Source organism: Scyliorhinus torazame, chromosome 10 (assembly GCF_047496885.1).
Source record: "Scyliorhinus torazame isolate Kashiwa2021f chromosome 10, sScyTor2.1, whole genome shotgun sequence".
Classification (NCBI taxonomy): Eukaryota; Metazoa; Chordata; class Chondrichthyes; order Carcharhiniformes; family Scyliorhinidae; genus Scyliorhinus; species Scyliorhinus torazame.
Genome location: NC_092716.1, coordinates 7,918,141 through 7,936,666, shown reverse-complemented (window position 1 = coordinate 7,936,666; position 18,526 = coordinate 7,918,141). Strand labels below are relative to the sequence as shown.

The 18,526-nt window shown below is 54.5% G+C and overlaps 1 protein-coding gene across 3 annotated transcripts in view; it reads right to left on the bottom strand.

The window, feature by feature from the left end:
• Positions 1–18,526, bottom strand: part of cdh16 (cadherin 16, KSP-cadherin) — a 151,534-nt gene that overhangs the window by 10,992 nt on the left and 122,016 nt on the right. For all 3 annotated transcript variants that reach the window (XM_072517794.1, XM_072517795.1, XM_072517797.1), the window contains 2 exons: positions 11,117–11,356; positions 5,920–6,036 (listed from right to left, as the gene is read on the bottom strand). In XM_072517794.1, the coding sequence (XP_072373895.1) occupies positions 5,920–6,036; positions 11,117–11,356 (357 nt within the window). The remainder of the gene's footprint in view (positions 1–5,919; positions 6,037–11,116; positions 11,357–18,526) is intronic.

Sequence of the window (18,526 nt, the reverse complement as noted above, 5' to 3'; positions counted from 1 at the left end):
GATAATGGCGGTAGGTACATAATGGTAAGTGGTAAGTTGCAGGGAGAGAGGGTGGTACTGGTCAATGTGTATGCCCCGAACTGGGATGATGCGGGTTTTATGCTGCGTATGTTGGGTCGGATCCCAGACTTGGAAGTGGGGGGCCTGATAATGGGGGGAGACTTTAACACGGTGTTGGATCCGGCACTGGTTCGCTCCAGGTCTAGGACGGGTAGGAAGTCGGCGGCGGCTAGAGTGTTGAGGGGATTTATGGACCAAATGGGAAGGGTGGACCCTTGGAGATTTGCAAGGCCGGGGGCTAGGGAATTTTCATTCTTCTCACATGTCCATAAGGCTTATTCTCGAATCGACTTTTTCATTTTGAGTAGGGCGCTGATAGCGAGAGTAGAGGATACCGAGTATTCGGCAATAGCCATTTCGGACCACGCCCCGCATTGGGTGGACTTGGAGATGGGGAGGAGAGGGACGAGCGCCCGCGGTGGCGTTTGGAGGTGGGGCTGTTGGCGGACGAGGAGGTGAGCGAGCGGGTCCGAGGCAGTATAGAGAGGTACTTGGAGACCAACTACAACGGGGAGGTTCGAGTGGGGATGGTATGGGAGGCACTGAAGGCGGTGGTGAGGGGTGAGCTGATCTCCATTTGGGCCCACAAGGAGATGAGGGAGCGGGGGGGAGAGGGAGAGGCTGGTGGGGGAGATGGTGAGGGTAGACAGGAGGTATGCGGAAGAGCCTGAGGAAGGATTGTTGAGGAAGAGGCGCAGCCTCCAGGCCAAATTCGACCTGGTGACCACCAGGAAGGTGGAGGTGCAGTGGAGGAAGGCCCAGGGGGCGGTCTACGAGTATGGGGAAAAGGCAAGCCGGATGCTGGCGCATCAGCTTCGGAGGCGGGACGCAGCTAGGGAGATCGGGGGAGTTAAGGACAGGGGAGGGAGCGTGGTGCGGAGTGGGGTTGGCATCAATGGGGTCTTCAGGGACTTCTACGAGGAATTGTACCGATCCGAGCCCCCACGGGAGGAGGGAGGGATGGACCGTTTCCTGGACCAATTGAGGTTTCCAAAGGTGGAAGAGAGACTGGTGGCGGGACTGGGGGCCCCGATTGGGCTGGAGGAGCTGATCAAAGGGATAGGAAGCATGCAGGCGGGGAAGGCACCGGGGCCGGACGGTTTCTCGGTCGAGTTCTATAAAAAATATATGGACCTGTTGGGCCCACTGTTAGTTAGGACCTTTAATGAGGCAAGGGAGGGGGGGGCTTTACCCCCAACAATGTCCCGGGCACTGATCTCCTTGATCCTGAAGCGGGACAAGGATCCCCTGCAATGTGGGTCTTACAGACCGATTTCCTTGCTAAATGTAGATGCCAAGGTGCTGGCGAAGGTCTGAGCCACGAGGATTGAGGATTGTGTGCCGCAGATCATCCATGAAGACCAGACGGGGTTTGTGAAGGGGAGACAGTTGAACGCGAATGTGCAGAGGCTTTTGAACGTTATCATGATTCCGGCGAGGGAGGGGGAGGCGGAGATAGTGGTGGTGATGGACGCTGAGAAAACCTTCGATAGGGTAGAGTGGGAGTACCTGTGGGAGGTGCTGAAGAGGTTCGGGTTTGGGGAGGGGTTTGTCAGGTGGGTTAGGCTGTTGTATGAGGTCCCGATGGCGAGTGTGGCCAGAAATAGGAGGAGGTCCGAGTACTTTCGGTTGCACCGAGGGACGAGACAGGGGTGTCCCCTGTCCCCCCTGCTCTTCGCACTGGCGATTGAACACCTGGCTATGGCACTGAGAGAGTCGAGGAACTGGAGGGGGTTGGTGCGGGGTGGGGAGGAGCATAGGGTGTCGCTCTATGCGGACGACCTGCTGCTATATGTGGCGGAGGAATGCCAGAGGTAATGAGGATCCTGAGGGAATTCGGGGACTTTTCGGGGTACAAGCTCAATATGGGGAAGAGCGATCTGTTCGTAGTTCAGCTGGGGGACCAGGAGAGGGGATTGGCGAGCTCCCACTAAAAAGGGCGGAGAGGAGCTTCAGATATTTGGGGGTCCAGGTGGCCAGGAGCTGGGGGGCCCTGCATAGGTTTAACTTTACAAGGCTGGTGGAGCAAATGGAGGAGGAGTTCAAGAGGTGGGACGCGTTGCCGCTGTGCTTGGCGGGTAGGGTGCAGTCAATCAAAATGACGGTGCTCCCAAGGTTTTTGTTCCTGTTCCAGTGCCTCCTCGTGTTTATCCCGAAGGCTTTTTTCAGGCGGGTTAACAGGAGTATAATGGGGTTTGTGTGGGCGCGAGGGACTCCGCGGGTGAGAAAGGTGTTCCTGGAGTGGAGTAGAGATAGGGGGGGGGCTGGCGCTGCCCAGCCTTTGTGGGTACTACTGGGCTGCCAATGAGACGATGGTGCGCAAGTGGGTGATGGAGGGGGAGGGGGCTGCATGGAAGAGGCTGAAGACGGCGTCCTGTGTGGGTACGAGTCTGGGGGCGCTGGTAACGGCGCCGCTGCCACTCCCTCCAAGGAGGTATACCATGAGTCCGGTGGTGGTGGCAGCCCTCAAAATTTGGGGGCGGTGGAGGCGGCATAGGGGGTAAATTGGGGCCTCGGCGTGGACTCCATTACGGGGGAACCACCGGTTTGCCCCAGGAAGAACAGGTGGAGGGTTTTCGGGGTGGCCAGGGCAGGGATACGAAAGTTGGGGGACTTGTTTGTGGACGGGAAGTTCGCGAGCTTGGGTGAGCTGGAGGAGAAGTACAGGCTCCCCCCGGGGAACACCTTCAGGCACTTACAGGTAAGGGCGTTTGCCAGATGGCAGGTGGTGGAATTCCCGCGGCTACTGCCACACACAGTACAGGACAGGGTGCTCTCGGGGGGGTGGGTGGGAGTGGGGAAGATCTCGGAAACTTACCAGGTGATGCAGGTGGAGGAGGAGGCCTCGGTGGTGGAGTTGAAAGGTAAGTGGGAGGAGGAGTTGGGGGAGGAGATTGAGGAGGGGACGTGGGCCCTTGAGAGGGTGAATTCTTCCTCTTCGTGCGCAAGGCTCAGCCTCATACAGTTTAAGGTGCTGCACAGGGCACACATGACCGGGACAAGGATGAGCCGGTTCTTTGGGGGTGAGGACAGGTGTGTTAGGTGCTCAGGGAGCCCAGCAAATCACACCCATATGTTCTGGGCATGCTCAGCGCTGGAGGAATTTTGGAAGGGCGTAGCGAGGACGGTGTCGAGGGTGGTAGGATCCAGGGTAAGACCGGGCTGGGGGCTCGCAATATTTGGGGGTGGCAGAGGAGCCGGGAGTGCAGGAGGCGAAAGAGGCCGGAATTCTGGCCTTTGCGTCCCTGGTAGCCCGGCGAAGGATTCTCCTTCCGTGGAAAGATACGAGGCCCCCAAGCGTGGAATCCTGGATCAGCGATATGGCAGGGTTCATTAAATTGGAGAGGGTGGAATTCGCCTCGAGAGGGTCGGTACAAGGGTTCTTTAGGCGGTGGCAACCGTTCTTAGACTTTCTGGCAGAACGCTAGACATTGGTCAATGGCAGCAGCAGCTCGGGGGGGGGGGGGTCACTTTATTTTTGTTTATGTTATTTACACTGGAGGGTCTGAGGGGGTGTATACACCTGTTGTGTTAAGTCGGGGTGTTAATGTTAATTTATTATTTAGGTACGGGGGGGAGGGGTCTGAGGGGTTGCTTTTTTAGATTGTGTTTTGTACTTAACCCTGTTGGGTTCTTTTTTTTCTCATTTTGTTATTGATATTTTATGAAAACCTTGAATAAAAATTATTTTTTTAAAAATAAATTTAAAAAACTATTGATGGGTCGAATGGTCTAATTCTGCTGCTATATCTTACGAACTATCATCATTACCTTCAATTCCATTCTCCCATGCGCATGCGTTTCCTCAGCTTCCTACACCAAATGCACCTACACTATTCACTTTTGTTAATGAGTTCCACATTCTCACCACACTCTGGGTTAAGGAGTTCTTAAATTTCTTGCCAACTATCTCATTCTGGCATCCTCTCGGTTTGTTAATCCCTGGAAGTGGGAACACTCTGGGCTGGGTTTAATGCAGGCTATAGGGGGTTTCAGCCTCCAGCTGGAGAGCCAGTGAGAGCCGCGTGTCGCCTCTATTCGAGAAGGCCCATCGTATCAACAGTGCTCAGGCACGTTGCTGCTCAGCGGCGGGCCTTCCCCAGGATCAAGGACCCCAGGGGCAGAAGCCCCTCCCACCAAGAGCTGCTGACCAATAGAGGCGTGAGTGGCAGTGCCCACAAGGCAGGCGTTGGCTGCGGCCAACGCAACACCCACCTGCGGCCCAGTGTCGCCATTGGATCCCAGGTCACAGGTGAGTGAAGGGAGGGTGGGGGTCGAAGGGAAGAGAGTGGGAGAGGGAGTCAAAGTCAATGGCAGGGGATAGTTCACAGCGTACCTTCCCCTCTGACGGCATACTTCCCCCGAGGGCAGCACGGTACCTTAGTGGTTAGCACAGTTGCTTCACAGCTCCAGGGTCCCAGGTTCGATTCCCAGCTGGGTCACTGTCTGTGCGGAGTCTGCACGTTCTCCCCGTGTCTGCGTGGGTTTCCTCCGGGTGCTCCGGTTTCCTCCCACAGTCCAAAGACGTGCAGGTTAGGAGGATTGGCCATGCTGAATTGCCCTTAGTATCCAAAAAGGTTAAGTGGGGGTTACTGGTCGGGGGCTGGTTAAGCACAGGGCTAAATCGCTGGCTTTGAAAGCAGACCAAGGCAGGCCAGCAGCACGGTTCAATTCCCGTACCAGCCTCCCTGAACAGGCGCCGGAATGTGGCGACTAGGGGCTTTTCACAGTCACTTCATTTGAAGCCGACTTGTGACAATAAGCGATTTTCATTTCATTTCATTTCACTGGGGTACGGGGATTGGGTAGACACGTGGGCTTGAGTAGCGTGCTCTTTGTATTGGCCGGTGCAGACTTGATGGGCCGAATGGCTTCCTTCTGCACTGTAAATTCTATAAATCTATGATTCTATGATCCACCCCCCCCCCCCCCCCCGCCCCATTCCCCCCTCCCCAATGCCCAGTCCCTCGATCAGGCACCGTGTGCCTTAGACTGTAGGATCCTCCCCGCTCTGCCCCCGCCCCAGGAGCCCACGAACAACCCCACACAGAATTGCTTCTCACGCTCTCCACATGACGCCCCCCCCCCCCCCCCCCCCCCCCCCCGGCACCCCTGCCCACCACGGGGTAATGCCAGCAGTGGCGTAATGATGCCCTTAATTGGTCATTAATTGCCCACCTACGGGTGACGAATGGTAGTGTGGGGGTGGGAATGCTGCCAAGGGGCTTTTCTCGCACAGATTTAACCAGTGTGGAGGTGGCATGGTGCCCCCCACCCACCCTGCGCACTCTATCCTGATTATCTGCCCCTCACCATGGAAGGGGAGCATTCAATTCTGGCCTCAGTGTCTACTCCATCAAAATGCCTCAGAATTTTAAAGGCCTTTGTTCTGTCGCACCTCATCTTGTCGCCACAACACAAGTCAAGTTCTATTGAACAAATTTACTATTAAATATAAAAAACGCAACATGCGTGTAGTGAAAGGAATAGTAATAATAGCGGAAATACACCTGAGGTTACATTAGATTTCCACCGCATTCTCAAGAACCGTGATAGAAATTTCAGTGTCAATCCCTTACAATCAGGCTAAAATTAATTAACATGTTTATTTACCAATTACAGAATTACACAGAAACCAGCAAGAAACTTTAAAGTACTTAAAACAACAAAAACGAAATCAGCCTACAACAGATTCAAATATCCTCTCTTTTCACGTTTCCTATTCACTGGAATATCGAGTAACTGAATGAAGCAACTAATTAATTCAGAAACATAACAGTTATCAATATGTACATTTAGAGCAGCAAATGGATCGGCAGAGCCCAGGTGTTGTCACAATGTGTAACCACCTTGTTTTACCTGGTAATAGATCACTGTGCTGTTTTCTGGATTCCCCTTTCGCACTGAGAATGATGGGAACCTGGTACAATCCTGGATCAACCCAGCTGAGTGCGATAGCCAGAAAGGCGTGAGTTTCTGAAAGGAACAGTGAGTCAGACTGGGAGTAATACTTTACACATCCGAGAAACATAGAGATCACAGCTTCAGGATCTCTCAAAGCACTTCACAGCCAATGAATCACCTTTTTTGAAGTGCAGTCACTCTTATAATGTAGGAAACTTGGCAGCCAATTGACACACAGCCAGATCCCACGAACAGCAACATGATCATGAACAGATAACCATTTTTGTGACTTGAGTGAGGGATAAGTATTGGCCAGGACGCAGGAGAGATCTACCCCCGCTCTTCTTCAAAATACTGTCATAGGATCCTTTACATTCACCCGAGCAGGCAGCTGGGACCATGGTTTAATGTCCCATCCAAAAGACACACCTCTGATAGTGAAGCACTCCCTCAGTACTGACCCTCTGATAGTGAAGCACTCCCTCAGTACTGACCCTCTGATAGTGAAGCACTCCCTCAGTACTGACCCTCTGACTGTGCAGCACTCCCTCAGTACTGACCCTCTGATAGTGAAGCACTCCCTCAGTACTGACCGTCTGACAGTGCAGCACTCCCTCAGTACTGACCCTCTGACAGTGCGGCACTCCCTCAGTACTGACCCTCTGACAGTGCAGCACTCCCTCAGTACTGACCCTCTGACTGTGCAGCACTCCCTCAGTACTGACCCTCTGACAGTGCAGCACTCCCTCAGTACTGACCCTCTGACTGTGCAGCACTCCCTCAGTACTGACCCTCTGACAGTGCAGCACTCCCTCAGTACTGACCCTCTGACTGTGCAGCACTCCCTCAGTACTGACCCTCTGACAGTGCGGCTCTCCCTCAGTACTGACCCTCTGACAGTGCAGCACTCCCTCAGTACTGACCCTCTGACATTGCAGCACCCCCTCAGTACTGACCCTCTGACAGTGCAGCACCCCCTCAGTACTGACCCTCTGACAGTGCGGCACTCCCTCAGTACTGACCCTCTGACAGTGCAGCACTCCCTCAGTACTGACCGTCTGACAGTGCAGCACTCCATCAGTACTGACCCTCTGACAGTGCAGCACTCCCTCAGTACTGACCCTCTGACTGTGCAGCACTCCCTCAGTACTGACCCTCTGACAGTGCAGCACTCCCTCAGTACTGACCCTCTGACAGTGCAGTGCTCCCTCAATACTGACCCTCTGACAGTGCGGCACTCCCTCAGTACTGACCCTCTGACAGTGCGGCACTCCCTCAGTACTGACCCTCTGACAGTACGGCACTCCCTCAGTACTGACCCTCTGACAGAGCAGCACTCCCTCAGTACTGACCCTCTGACAGTGCAGCACTCCCTCAGTACTGACCCTCTGACAGTGCAGCACTCCCTCAGTACTGACCATCTGACAGTGCAGCACTCCCTCAGTACTGACCCTCTGACAGTGCAGCACTCCCTCAGTACTGACCCTCTGACAGTGCAGCACTCCCTCAGTACTGACCCTCTGACAGTGCGGCACTCCCTCAGTACTGACCCTCTGACAGTGCGGCACTCCCTCAGTACTGACCCTCTGACAGTACGGCACTCCCTCAGTACTGACCCTCTGACAGAGCAGCACTCCCTCAGTACTGACCCTCTGACAGTGCAGCACTCCCTCAGTACTGACCCTCTGACAGTGCAGCACTCCCTCAGTACTGACCATCTGACAGTGCAGCACTCCCTCAGTACTGACCCTCTGACAGTGCAGCACTCCCTCAGTACTGACCCTCTGACAGTGCAGCACTCCCTCAGTACTGACCCTCTGACAGTGCGGCACTCCCTCAGTACTGACCCTCTGACAGTGCGGCACTCCCTCAGTACTGACCCTCTGACAGTACGGCACTCCCTCAGTACTGACCCTCTGACAGTGCAGCACTCCCTCAGTACTGACCCTCTGACAGTGCAGCACTCCCTCAGTACTGACCCTCTGACAGTGCAGCACTCCCTCAGTACTGACCCTCTGACAGTGCAGTGCTCCCTCAGTACTGACCCTCTGACAGTGCGGCACTCCCTCAGTACTGACCCTCTGACAGTGCAGCGCTCCCTCAGTACTGCACCAGGCCCTGCTCAGGTCTCAGGCATTGGACTGGACCTGACAACCTTCAGCCTCAGTGATGTGAGTCCATTGAACCACATCTGACACTGAGTCCAGTGAGGATGAAAATTATCCCTTGGATTTCTATAACTGCCCGCACATCCCAACATTGTACCATTAACTTTTTTTAAAAAGTATGTTTTATTGAACTTTTAACATTTTATTCAAATCAAAACAAAACATCAGTAAAACATGTATCAATGTCCAAAAAGATAAGCTCCTATCAACAACTATAACAGCCCCCTCCACAGAAAACCTGGAACACCCGCCCCCCCCCTCCATTCCCCCCAACTCCACCCACCCCCCCAACAGCTAACCGTAACCAGATCCTTTATGTGGAATATCCATGGCCGCCATCTACAACAGAACCCGTCGATTGGCCCCCTCACCGTGAACTTGACCTTCTCGAGGTACAAAACTGCCAACAAATCACCCAGCCGCGATGCGGCCCTGAGATGCCCCCTGCCTCCAACTCAGCAGAATCCTCTGCCAAGCCAGCGACACGATGAAGGCCAAAGTATCTACCCCACACCCGTCCTCAAAACCGGCTGGTCCCACAATCCAAATATCGTTATTAATGGACAGGGCTCCAGATCCATGTCCACGATTGCCGACAGGGTGTTGAAAAAAAGTCCCCCAGAAACCCACTAACCTGGGGCAGGACCAAACCATGTGGGTATGGTTGGCAAGCCCTCTCGAGCACCGCTCACGCCCATCTCAAACACTCGGCTCATTCCGGCCCTGGTGATGTGTCCCCTGAACACCACCTTGAGGTGTATAAAACTTAACCCCGCGCAGGATGACGTAGCGTTCACCCTGCTGAGAGACGCACTCCACACCTCCTCCTCCAAAATGGGTCCCAGCTCCTCCTCCCACCTGGCTTTCACCACCTCCACCGAAACCTGCTCTTCCCCCGTGATCCGTCTGTATACCCCAGATGGGCTGTCCCCCTCCGGCACAGGACAGAATCCTTTCCAGCAAAGTGGAAGGGCCGCTTCCAGAAACGTCAAAACCGCTCGCTGAACCCAGTCCGGCCCCTGAAAATACCTGAACAAGTCCTGCTTTCTCCCTTCAGGTCCTCCCAGCTAACAAACCGACTCTCCAAATACAAGACCCTCACCCTCTCCAACCCCTTCTCCTTCCACCCCCCAAACGTGGTATCCAATTTCGCCAGTTCGAGCAGATGGTTCCTACAGATCGGGGTCCACGTCGATGCTACCCACAGGTTAAAATGCTGGCAGAGTTGTCGCCCTATCTTTAACGTGGAGATGACCACTCTATTCGAAGAATATTTCACTGGGGCAAACGCAGAGATACTGTCACCAGCGCCTCCAAGCACAACCCGTAGCATGACCTCTGGCACGACCCCTAGCATGACCCTGACTCCATTCGCACCCAAGTAACCTCCTGGTCCCCAAACCAATCCGAAATGAAATGAAAATGGCTTATTGTCACAAGTAAGCTTCAATGAAGTTACTGTGAAAAGCCCCTAGTCGCCACATTCCGGCGCCTGTTCGGGGAGGATGTTACGGGAATTGAACCGTGCTGCTGGCCTGCTTTGGTCTGCTTTCAAAGCCAGCGATTTAGCCCCGTGCTAAACAGCCAGCGACAATGGGAGGCTGACCCACCTCTGTAAATCCGCCCTAACCCTACTCACCAGGCTAGTGGAATTCAATTTGCAAAGCTGTGTCCAATCCCGCGCCACCTGGACCCCCAGATAGCGGAAACTAGTCCCAGCGAGACGAAACGACAGCCCCCCCCTCCCTCTCCCCCAACCCAGCTCCTCCCATCAGGGGCCTAACCACAAAATACTCACACTTCCCAATGTTTAGTTTATATGGGGTTATCTTCAATACCCCCATAATATCCCCCATCACTGTCGCCGGGTCCCTTATGTACAGCAAAAGATCGTCGGCATACAAACACACCCTGTGCTGCACTCCCCCCTCACAATCCCTCTCCACTTGTCTGAAGCCCTTAAGGCAATTGCCAATCGCTGAGTCGCCAGGGTGAAAAACAACAGGCATAGGACCAGCCTGCCTCATCCCCCTATACAGCCTCATTAAGCAGCTGTACCCACAAAACAAACCCAGGACTGATCCCAAACTTCCCCAGAACCGCGAACAGGGAGCTCCATTTAACCCTATCGGAGCCTTTTCCAGTTCATGCGTATCGCCGGCGTGAGAACCATGTTCAGTAACCGCCTCAAGTTGGACGCCAGCTTCCTACCCTTCACCAAGCCTGTCTGATCTTCCCCCACAACCTCCAGGGGACAGGGTTCAAACCTTAACGCTAAAACCTTAGCCAAAGGTTTTATATCCGCATTGAGCAGAGAGATTGGCCGAGACGATCCGCACTCTGTGGGGTCCTTCTTCAGAAGGACGGAAACGGACCCTTGCCCCAACGTCTCCGGGAGTGACCCCCATGCCAATGAATCACTCACCTGATGAAGGAGCAGCGCTCCGAAAGCTAGTGATTCCAAATAAACCTGTTGGACTTTAACCTGGTGTTGTAAGACCTCTTACAATGAATCATTAAACATCCATATCACCAATGAGCCAATTAACCCCAAACTTCTTATAGAATTCTACTGGGAACCCACCTGGCCCCGGCGTCTATCCCCATCAGCATCTTCCCCAAGGTCGTGCGAACCCCCTCCAACCCCAACGCCGCCCCCAACACCCCCCCCCCCAGATCCTCCCCCATCTGGGGGAATTCCAAATCTTCTAAGAACTCTGCCACTCCTTGCTCGTCCTCTGATGGCTCCGACATATAAAGCCCCTCATAAAAGGCCCAGACCTCTGGGGTGGACACCAACAACCCTCCTTCCTCCTGGCGTCCGCACGTGCACAATCTCTCCAGTAGCTTCTTGCCACCTTAGCTGATGAACAAAAAGCCGGCTGGCCTTCTCCCCATACTCAGACGCCACCCCCTTTACACACTCCGCCGCTGGCACCCCCCCTGGACAGCAGGTCAAACTGCATTTGCAGCTTCTGTATTACCATTAACTTGATTGATCTTCCAATTCCTTTTCTCCATTGGTTTGCCATCAACAGAGAAGCTGAGAGGCTGCCTGTTTCCTCTTCCATAGCGGTACGAGGCAGTGATGGCGATTGACTGCCCATCTCTCCGTGGCGTGCACAGGAAATCACCGGAATATTCCAGAATTGGGGCGGGCACCTCTTCCTCAAAGTCTTCAATGTGAATCACCAAGTGAGCAGTGACGAATAAGGAGGCATCCTCTATTAATAGACATAAAGAAAGTGGAGTTAGCGGCAGTAACAAACAGATTTGAGTTGGAAGTTTGTGAAGGAAATCCAAACGATCCCGTTGTCCCATCCTCCCCTGTGCCTGCTGAACTACTGCAGCTCCCGATCCGGAAATACTTCCACACTTAACATTCTCAAACTTCCCTACTGTGTGGAGGGGGGGGAGGGGGCTGGGGGATGTGGGGAGGGGGGGAATGTGCGGAGGGAGGTGGGGGGGGGAATGTGGGGAGAAGGTGGGGGGGAATGTGGGGAGGGGGGAATATGGGGAGGGGGGAATGTGGGAGGGGGGTAATGTGGGGGGGGGATGTGGGGAGGGGGAATGTGGGGGAGGGGGAATGTGGGCAGGGGGGAATGTGGGGAGGGGGTGGGGGGGGAATGTGGGGAAGGGAGAATATGGGGAGGGGGGAATGTGGGGAGGGGGGAATGTGGGGAGGGGGGAATGTGGGGGAGGGGGGAATGTGGGAAGGGAGAATATGGGGAGGGGGGAATGTGGGGAGGGGGGAATGTGGGGAGGGGAGAATGTGGGGAGAGGGGAATGTGGGGAGGGCGGAATGTGGGGAGGGCGGAATGTGGGGAGGGCGGAATGTGGGAGGGGGGAATGTGGGGAGGGGGTGGGGGAATGTGGGGAGGGGAATGTGGGAGGGGGGAATGTGGGGAGGGGTGGGGGGAATGTGGGGAGGGGGGAATGTGGGGGATGTGGGGAGGGCAGAATATGGGGAGGGGGGAATGTGGGGAGGGGGGAGAATGTGGGGAGGGGGGAATGTGGGGAGGGGGGAATGTGGGGAGGGGGAATGTGGGGCAGGGGGAATGTGGGATGGGGGGAATGTGGGGAGGGGTGGGGGGAATGTGGGGGAGGGGGAATATGGGGAGGGGGGAATGTGGGGAGGGGGGAATGTGGGGAGGGGGAGAATGTGGGGAGGGGGTATGTGGGGAGGGGGAATGTGGGGAGGGGGGAATGTGGGGAGGGAGTGGGGGGGATGTGGGGAGGGGGAAATGTGGGGAGGGGGGACTGTGGGGAGGGAGGTGGGGAGAATGTGGGGAGGGGGGTGGGGGGGAATGTGGGGAGGGGAGAATATGGGGAGGGGGGAATGTGGGGAGGTGGAGAATGTGGGGAGGGGGGAATGTGGGGAGGGGGGAATGTGGGGAAGGGGGATGTGGGGATGGGGGAATGTGGGGAGGGGGGAATGTGGGGATGGGGTGGGGGGGAATGTGGGGAGGGGAGAATATGGGGAGGGGGGAATGTGGGGAGGTGGAGAATGTGGGGAGGGGGGAATGTGGGGAGGGGGGAATGTGGGAAGGGGGAATGCGGGGAAGGGGGAATGTGGGGAGGGGGGGAACGTGGGGATGGGGGAATGTGGGGAGGGGGTGGGGTGGGGGAATGTGGGGAGGGGGAATGTGGGGAGGTGGGAATATGGGGAGGGGGGAATGTGGGGAGGGTGGAATGTGGGGAGGGGGGAATGTGGGGTGAGGGTGGGGGGGGAATGTGGGGAGGGGGAATGTGGGGAGGTGGGAATATGGGGAGGGGGGAATTTGGGGAGGGGGGAATGTGGAGAGGGGGGAATGTGGGGAGGGGGGGTGGGTAGAATGTGGGGAGGGGGCTGGGGGGAATGAGGGGAGGGGATGTGGGGAGGGGGTGTGGGGAGGGGGGTGAGGTGGTTGAATTTTCTGCTTTAGAGTAGAGACCTCTAGGATCTGGAAACTGTGTAACCCTCAGCCCAAGGCAAGTCAGTCCCGCCTGATTTGGGATCCTTGGAGACAGTGGGAGACATTGGAAATGTGAATCCCATCAGGATCCAGCTTCGCTGGCACTCAGAGCTGCAATATCCGCAAAGCCCCTCGCTCACACGCCAAGGGGAAGGGAAGATTCCACTTGCTCCCAGCTCACGATGAATCGTAAAATTACCCTAAAAAACCCATGGTCTGGTTTCCCGGGCCCCCAGCTACGTGATTCTCGGTCGGGCGCCAGTCCTGGGAGGCGAGATTCTCTCCGCCGATTGTGAATGGAATTTCCCATTGTAACCACTCTGTACCGCCGGGAAACCCACAGGCAGGGGTACGCTGTGAATCGCAACAACTGGAGACTTCTGGCCCCTATCCCAATTCGACCTCTGACCTGTCTGTCCTCAGTCCCCTGCTGTGTCTGGAAGCTCAAGAACACTTTACAGCTTCCAACCCCAATACTGAGTTCAACAATTTCAGGTAACAATCTCGACCCCCCATCCAGTCAACAGATCTTGGTGTTGATCCTGATTTTCCCGTTTACACCTCCCCGAAACCCATCATTTGCTGCTCTACCTGTCCCCTGACCACCTGCTTCGTCCCTGCACCATCAGCCCTTTTGCCATTTAATCTCCTCAGCTTTCCACCGTACCACAGATCTTCTCTCCCTCCATCATTTCCTCTCTCTCTGTACATCTTTGAATGCTGTTGTATCTCTAATATAAACAGAAATGGGGTGGGATTCTCCGGGAATCGGTGGGGCGAAGGGTCTCCGTTGGCCGGCGCGGGTCCACGCATGCGCGGGAGCGTCAGCGGCTGCTGACATCAACCCCGCGCATGCGCAGGGGGGGTTCACCTTCGCGCCGGCCATCGCGGAGGCATACACGGCCAGCGAGTAGGAATAGAGTGCCCCCACGGCACAGGCCCACCCGCGGGTCGGTGGGCCCCAATCGTGGGCCAGGGGTCACCCCCCCCCCCCGGGGCCAGATCGCCTCGCGCCCCCCCCCCCCGAGGACCCGGGAGGCCGCCCGCGCCACCGGTAAGAGACCAACACCAATTTACTCCAGCGGGACCTGCATAGAACAGGCGGGACTTCGGCCCATCGCGGGCCGGAGAATCGCCGGGGGGGGCCCGCCGACCGGCGCGGTTCCCGTTCCCGCCAAATCTCCGGCGCTGGAGAATTCGGCAGCCAGCGGGGGCGGGATTCACGCCGGATCCCCGCGTTTCTTCGACCCGGTGGGGGGGTCGGAGAATCCCACCCATGATCTCTCCTAGTCCTGATAAAAGATCATTGACTTTGAAATGTTCTGCCTCAGCTGGGGTCCAGTTCTGGGCACTGCACTTTAATCAGGATGACAAGGCCTAAAGGGAGCCGAGGAAATTCACCAGGAGAGACTTCAGCTCTGTGGTGAAATGGGAGAAGTTCTCCTTAGAGCAGAGAAGGTTTTTCGAGGTGTTCAAAGTCATGAAGGGTTTTGAAAGGACGAATGAACGTACAAAATAGGAGCAGGAGGTTGTCTGAGCAATGGGAACTAGGAGGATAGGGTTAATTAAGGCAATTGGCAAAAGAACGACAATTGACATGAAGAACAATATTTAGCGGTGAGCTGCAGGGATCTGGAAGGTGTTTAAAGGGCGGAGGAAACAGATTCAATGGTAACTTTCACAAGGGAATTGGACAGATACATGTCATAGATTATCATAGAATTTACAGTGCATTCGGCCCATCGAGTCTGCACCGGCTCTTGGAAAGAGCACCCTACCCAAGGTCAACACCTCCACCCTATCCCCATAACCCAGTAACCCCACCCAACACTAAGGGCAATTTTGGACACTAAGGGCAATTTATCATGGCCAATCCACCTAACCTGCACATCTTTGTGGGAGGAAACCGTGTGGGAGAGAGGCGGGGGAAACGGGAGTCAGGCATGTTGGTGTTTGGAATTGTCTTCCACAGTGAACAGTGAAAACTGGGTCATAGTCAAGGCTGGGTTTGACAGATTTTTGATTGACGAGGGCTATGGGGTCGGCAGGAAAGTGGAGTCGAGGTCACACTCAGATCAGACATGACTGTAAATGAAATGAAATGAAAATCGCTTATTGTCACAAGTCGGCTTCAAATGAAGTTACTGTGAAAAGCCCCTAGTCGCCACATTCCGGCGCCTGTTCGGGGAGGCTGGTACGGGAATCGAACCGTGCTGCTGGCCTGCCTTGGTCTGCTTTCAAAGCCAGCGATTTAGCCCTGTGCTAAACAGCCCGTGCTGAATGATGAAGCAAGGGGCAGGAGCTGCTCGTGCCCCTCTTTCTAACGTTCTTATGTGACTGGGTGGCTCTTTCACAGAATTGGTACAGGCATGATTGGCCAAAAGGCCTCTTTTTTGTTCTGACAGACTGAGTCTAAGCCAATTTCTCTCTCTAAAGATGCTGCTTGGACTGTTGATTGCTGACTTTTGCTTCGAATTTCCAGCGCCTGCAGGATTTTGCTCTTCTTGGAACGAGATTTTGTTCCACTAGAAATACGGAATCTCAGTTTGGAGCAAGCAAGGATTGGGGCAGTGTTGACATCTCCACGTGGAGCTCGTTTGCTTGGATATTTTGGCTGTGTTTGCGAGCCTGCTGTCACTCACTCTGCGAGTCTGACTGTAGCCAGTAACCTGGCTGAGCTAATCGCTGCATTAATCGTGCTGTCGGCTTGAGTGGAGCCAGGATAAATATTACCCTCGGAGATGTGCAGAAAAAAAACAGTTTCTCATCCGTCACTTCATTGTGAGCGCAAAACAGCACGGTTTCCATGGAGACGCAAAGCAACCACTTTATCAACATTCACGGTACTGAAACCTTAAAAGTGAGCTGTTTGCAAATGTGTCATTGCCAAGCAAGGGGTGTGGGTGATGGGAGTAGACACTATCTGTGTTTCCAAACATCCAATTCTGTAAATTATACAGAAAGTCAGACAACCTCCCCCCCCCCACCCCCCTGCCGTGACAAATGATTTGTTTGTAAATATTTCTCGAGTGTCTCACCCAAGGCCCCCCACCCGAGCAAAACATTAACTCCTCCGAGGTGAGAACACGCAGTTTGGATTTTAGAAAGCGCTTCTTCAAAACATTATTTTATTCCCTTCTTAAAGTTACAAAGCCAATGTGCAGAGTTGGCAGGGACAGACCTTCATCCATCTCCTTCATTGCTCCAAAGATCATATCAAATTCAAACTGAATCCAATTCATGGTCCCAATGGCAGCATTGGAACTTGCAAGTTCTTTTCAGTTACTTTGTGGGCAGCACGGTAGCATTGTGGGTAGCACAATTGCTTCACAGCTCCAGGGTCCCAGGTTCGATTCCAGCTTGGGTCACTGTCTGTGCGGAGTCTGCACATCCTCCCCGTGTGTGCGTGGGTTTCCTCCGGATGTGCACGTTAGGTCGATTGGCCGTGATAAATTGCCCTTAGTGTCCAAAATTGCCCTTAGGGGTTACTGGGTTATGGGGATAGGGTGGAGGTGTTGACCTTGGGTAGGGTGCTCTTTCCAAGAGCCGGTGCAGACTCGAGGGGCCGAATGGCCTCCTTCTGCACTGTAAATTCTATGATAATTTGTAGAAATATTTTGGGAAGAATTCTCTGTAGCCCGACGCTGAAATCGGGATTGGCGATCAGGCAGAGAATGTCTTCCGAAGCCGGATCCGGGGCAGGCGCCGGTTTGACGTCAGTTGCCGAATATCCGCCCCCTCCAAATCGGCGTCATCAGGAGGCGTGCCGCGTGCAGTCACAATACCGTTGGTGCCTCTTCAGCCGGCCCACCCGCGATGCTCTGCCCCCGAATGGGCCTAGCTCCCGACAGCGTGGGCCACGGGTGAGCCCAGCGGTCGGGAACCTGCCGTGCCGGCTGCAGACCGTGTGCAGTGCCGCCACACCTGGCCGGGATCGGTGCCGCTGGCTGGGGGCAGCTGCTCGGGCTGGGGGGAGAGGTGGGGGGGCGGGGTCGGGGTGGGCGGGTTACGGTTTCAGCGCGACCGGCGACATATTTTCCGACGTGACCGGTGTAGCTCGACAGCCCTGCGCATGCGCAGCCCGGGACCCGGCAATACTCCGGCGGTTTTCCACGCAATCCGCGGGTGGTTCACGTGGCGCCGGTGCTAGTCCCTCACCAGTATCGGAATCGGTGAGGGGTTCGCGCCGATTTTCCCGTCGTGATTCACCCGCGGATTCTCCATTGGCACTGGAGCGGAGAATTCCGCCCATTATTTGTAAAACATATTGAACATGGGGAATAAAGCCTGTTGGGACACAGTGAAGAGTCATCCAATCAGATAACTACCAGGCCATTTGCTTTCTGATTGGCTGTAGGAAAGGCAAGTGTCATGAAGATGGATGTGTCAAGCAACCGGTGGGCGGAGAGTGGGGGGGGGGGGGGGGGGGAGGGGAGGGGTAGGGATTGCAGACTGGAGGTCATGTGATGAAAACATCATCAAAACATCCAACCAGAATTGGTGACCCCCCCTAACTGATGCTCTGCTGACTGGGAGGTGGAAGTGATGCTCACTGAACCAGAATTACCGTTAGACCCCTGACTGTATTGAACACGTTGATCTCGAAAGATCGTGTGAGGAACCTGTTTCAGTGAGGGGAAGTGATGGTATCGCATTGCAGAGCGATCCATACCCCAACACAAATCATTTCACCTGTCTTGCTCTGAAGTAGACTGAACTCCCCCAGATCATAGAATCACACAGCCATTCAGCCCATTCCGCTCTTTGAAAGACTGGCTGACTCATCCCACCGCCCCCCCCCCCCCCCCCCCCGCTCCTTCCTCATCGCCCTGCAAATATATTCCTTCCAGTATATCTCCAATTCCCTTTTGAAAGTTCCTGAATCTGCTTCCATCGCCTGTTCAGGCAGCACCTTCCAGATCACAGCAACACGCTGGGTAAACGTTCTCCTAATCTCCCACCCTGGTTCTTTTACCAATGATTTTAAATCTGAGTCCTCTGGTTAACTACCTGCCTGGCAGGTGCAATTTCTCCCCATTTACGCTGTCAAAGTCCTTCATTATTTTGAACACGTCTCTTAAATCTCTCTCTAAACTTGTGACATTATGATAAATGTGCAGAACTGTAAGGGTTAATGTTATGTCCAAATCAACCACTAGAGGGAGTTAGGTGCAGAATCATAGAAGGCATCGATGCTAAGCCTTCTGGGTGAGAGGTTGAGGAGAAACTAGAAGACAGATTGTAGAAAGATAGTGTGAGTGAGAGCAGATCATAGTTATTGTATTAGTGTAGAGATTAGTAGTAGATGAGTGTAGATTGTATTTTTATTATCAGCTGTTATTATATAGGAGTAAGTGTCGAATCCAATTAAGTAGTGTAAATAAATCTTTAGCTTTGTTCAGTATAAACGTTATTTGTGGTCTTTGTGAACACTACACT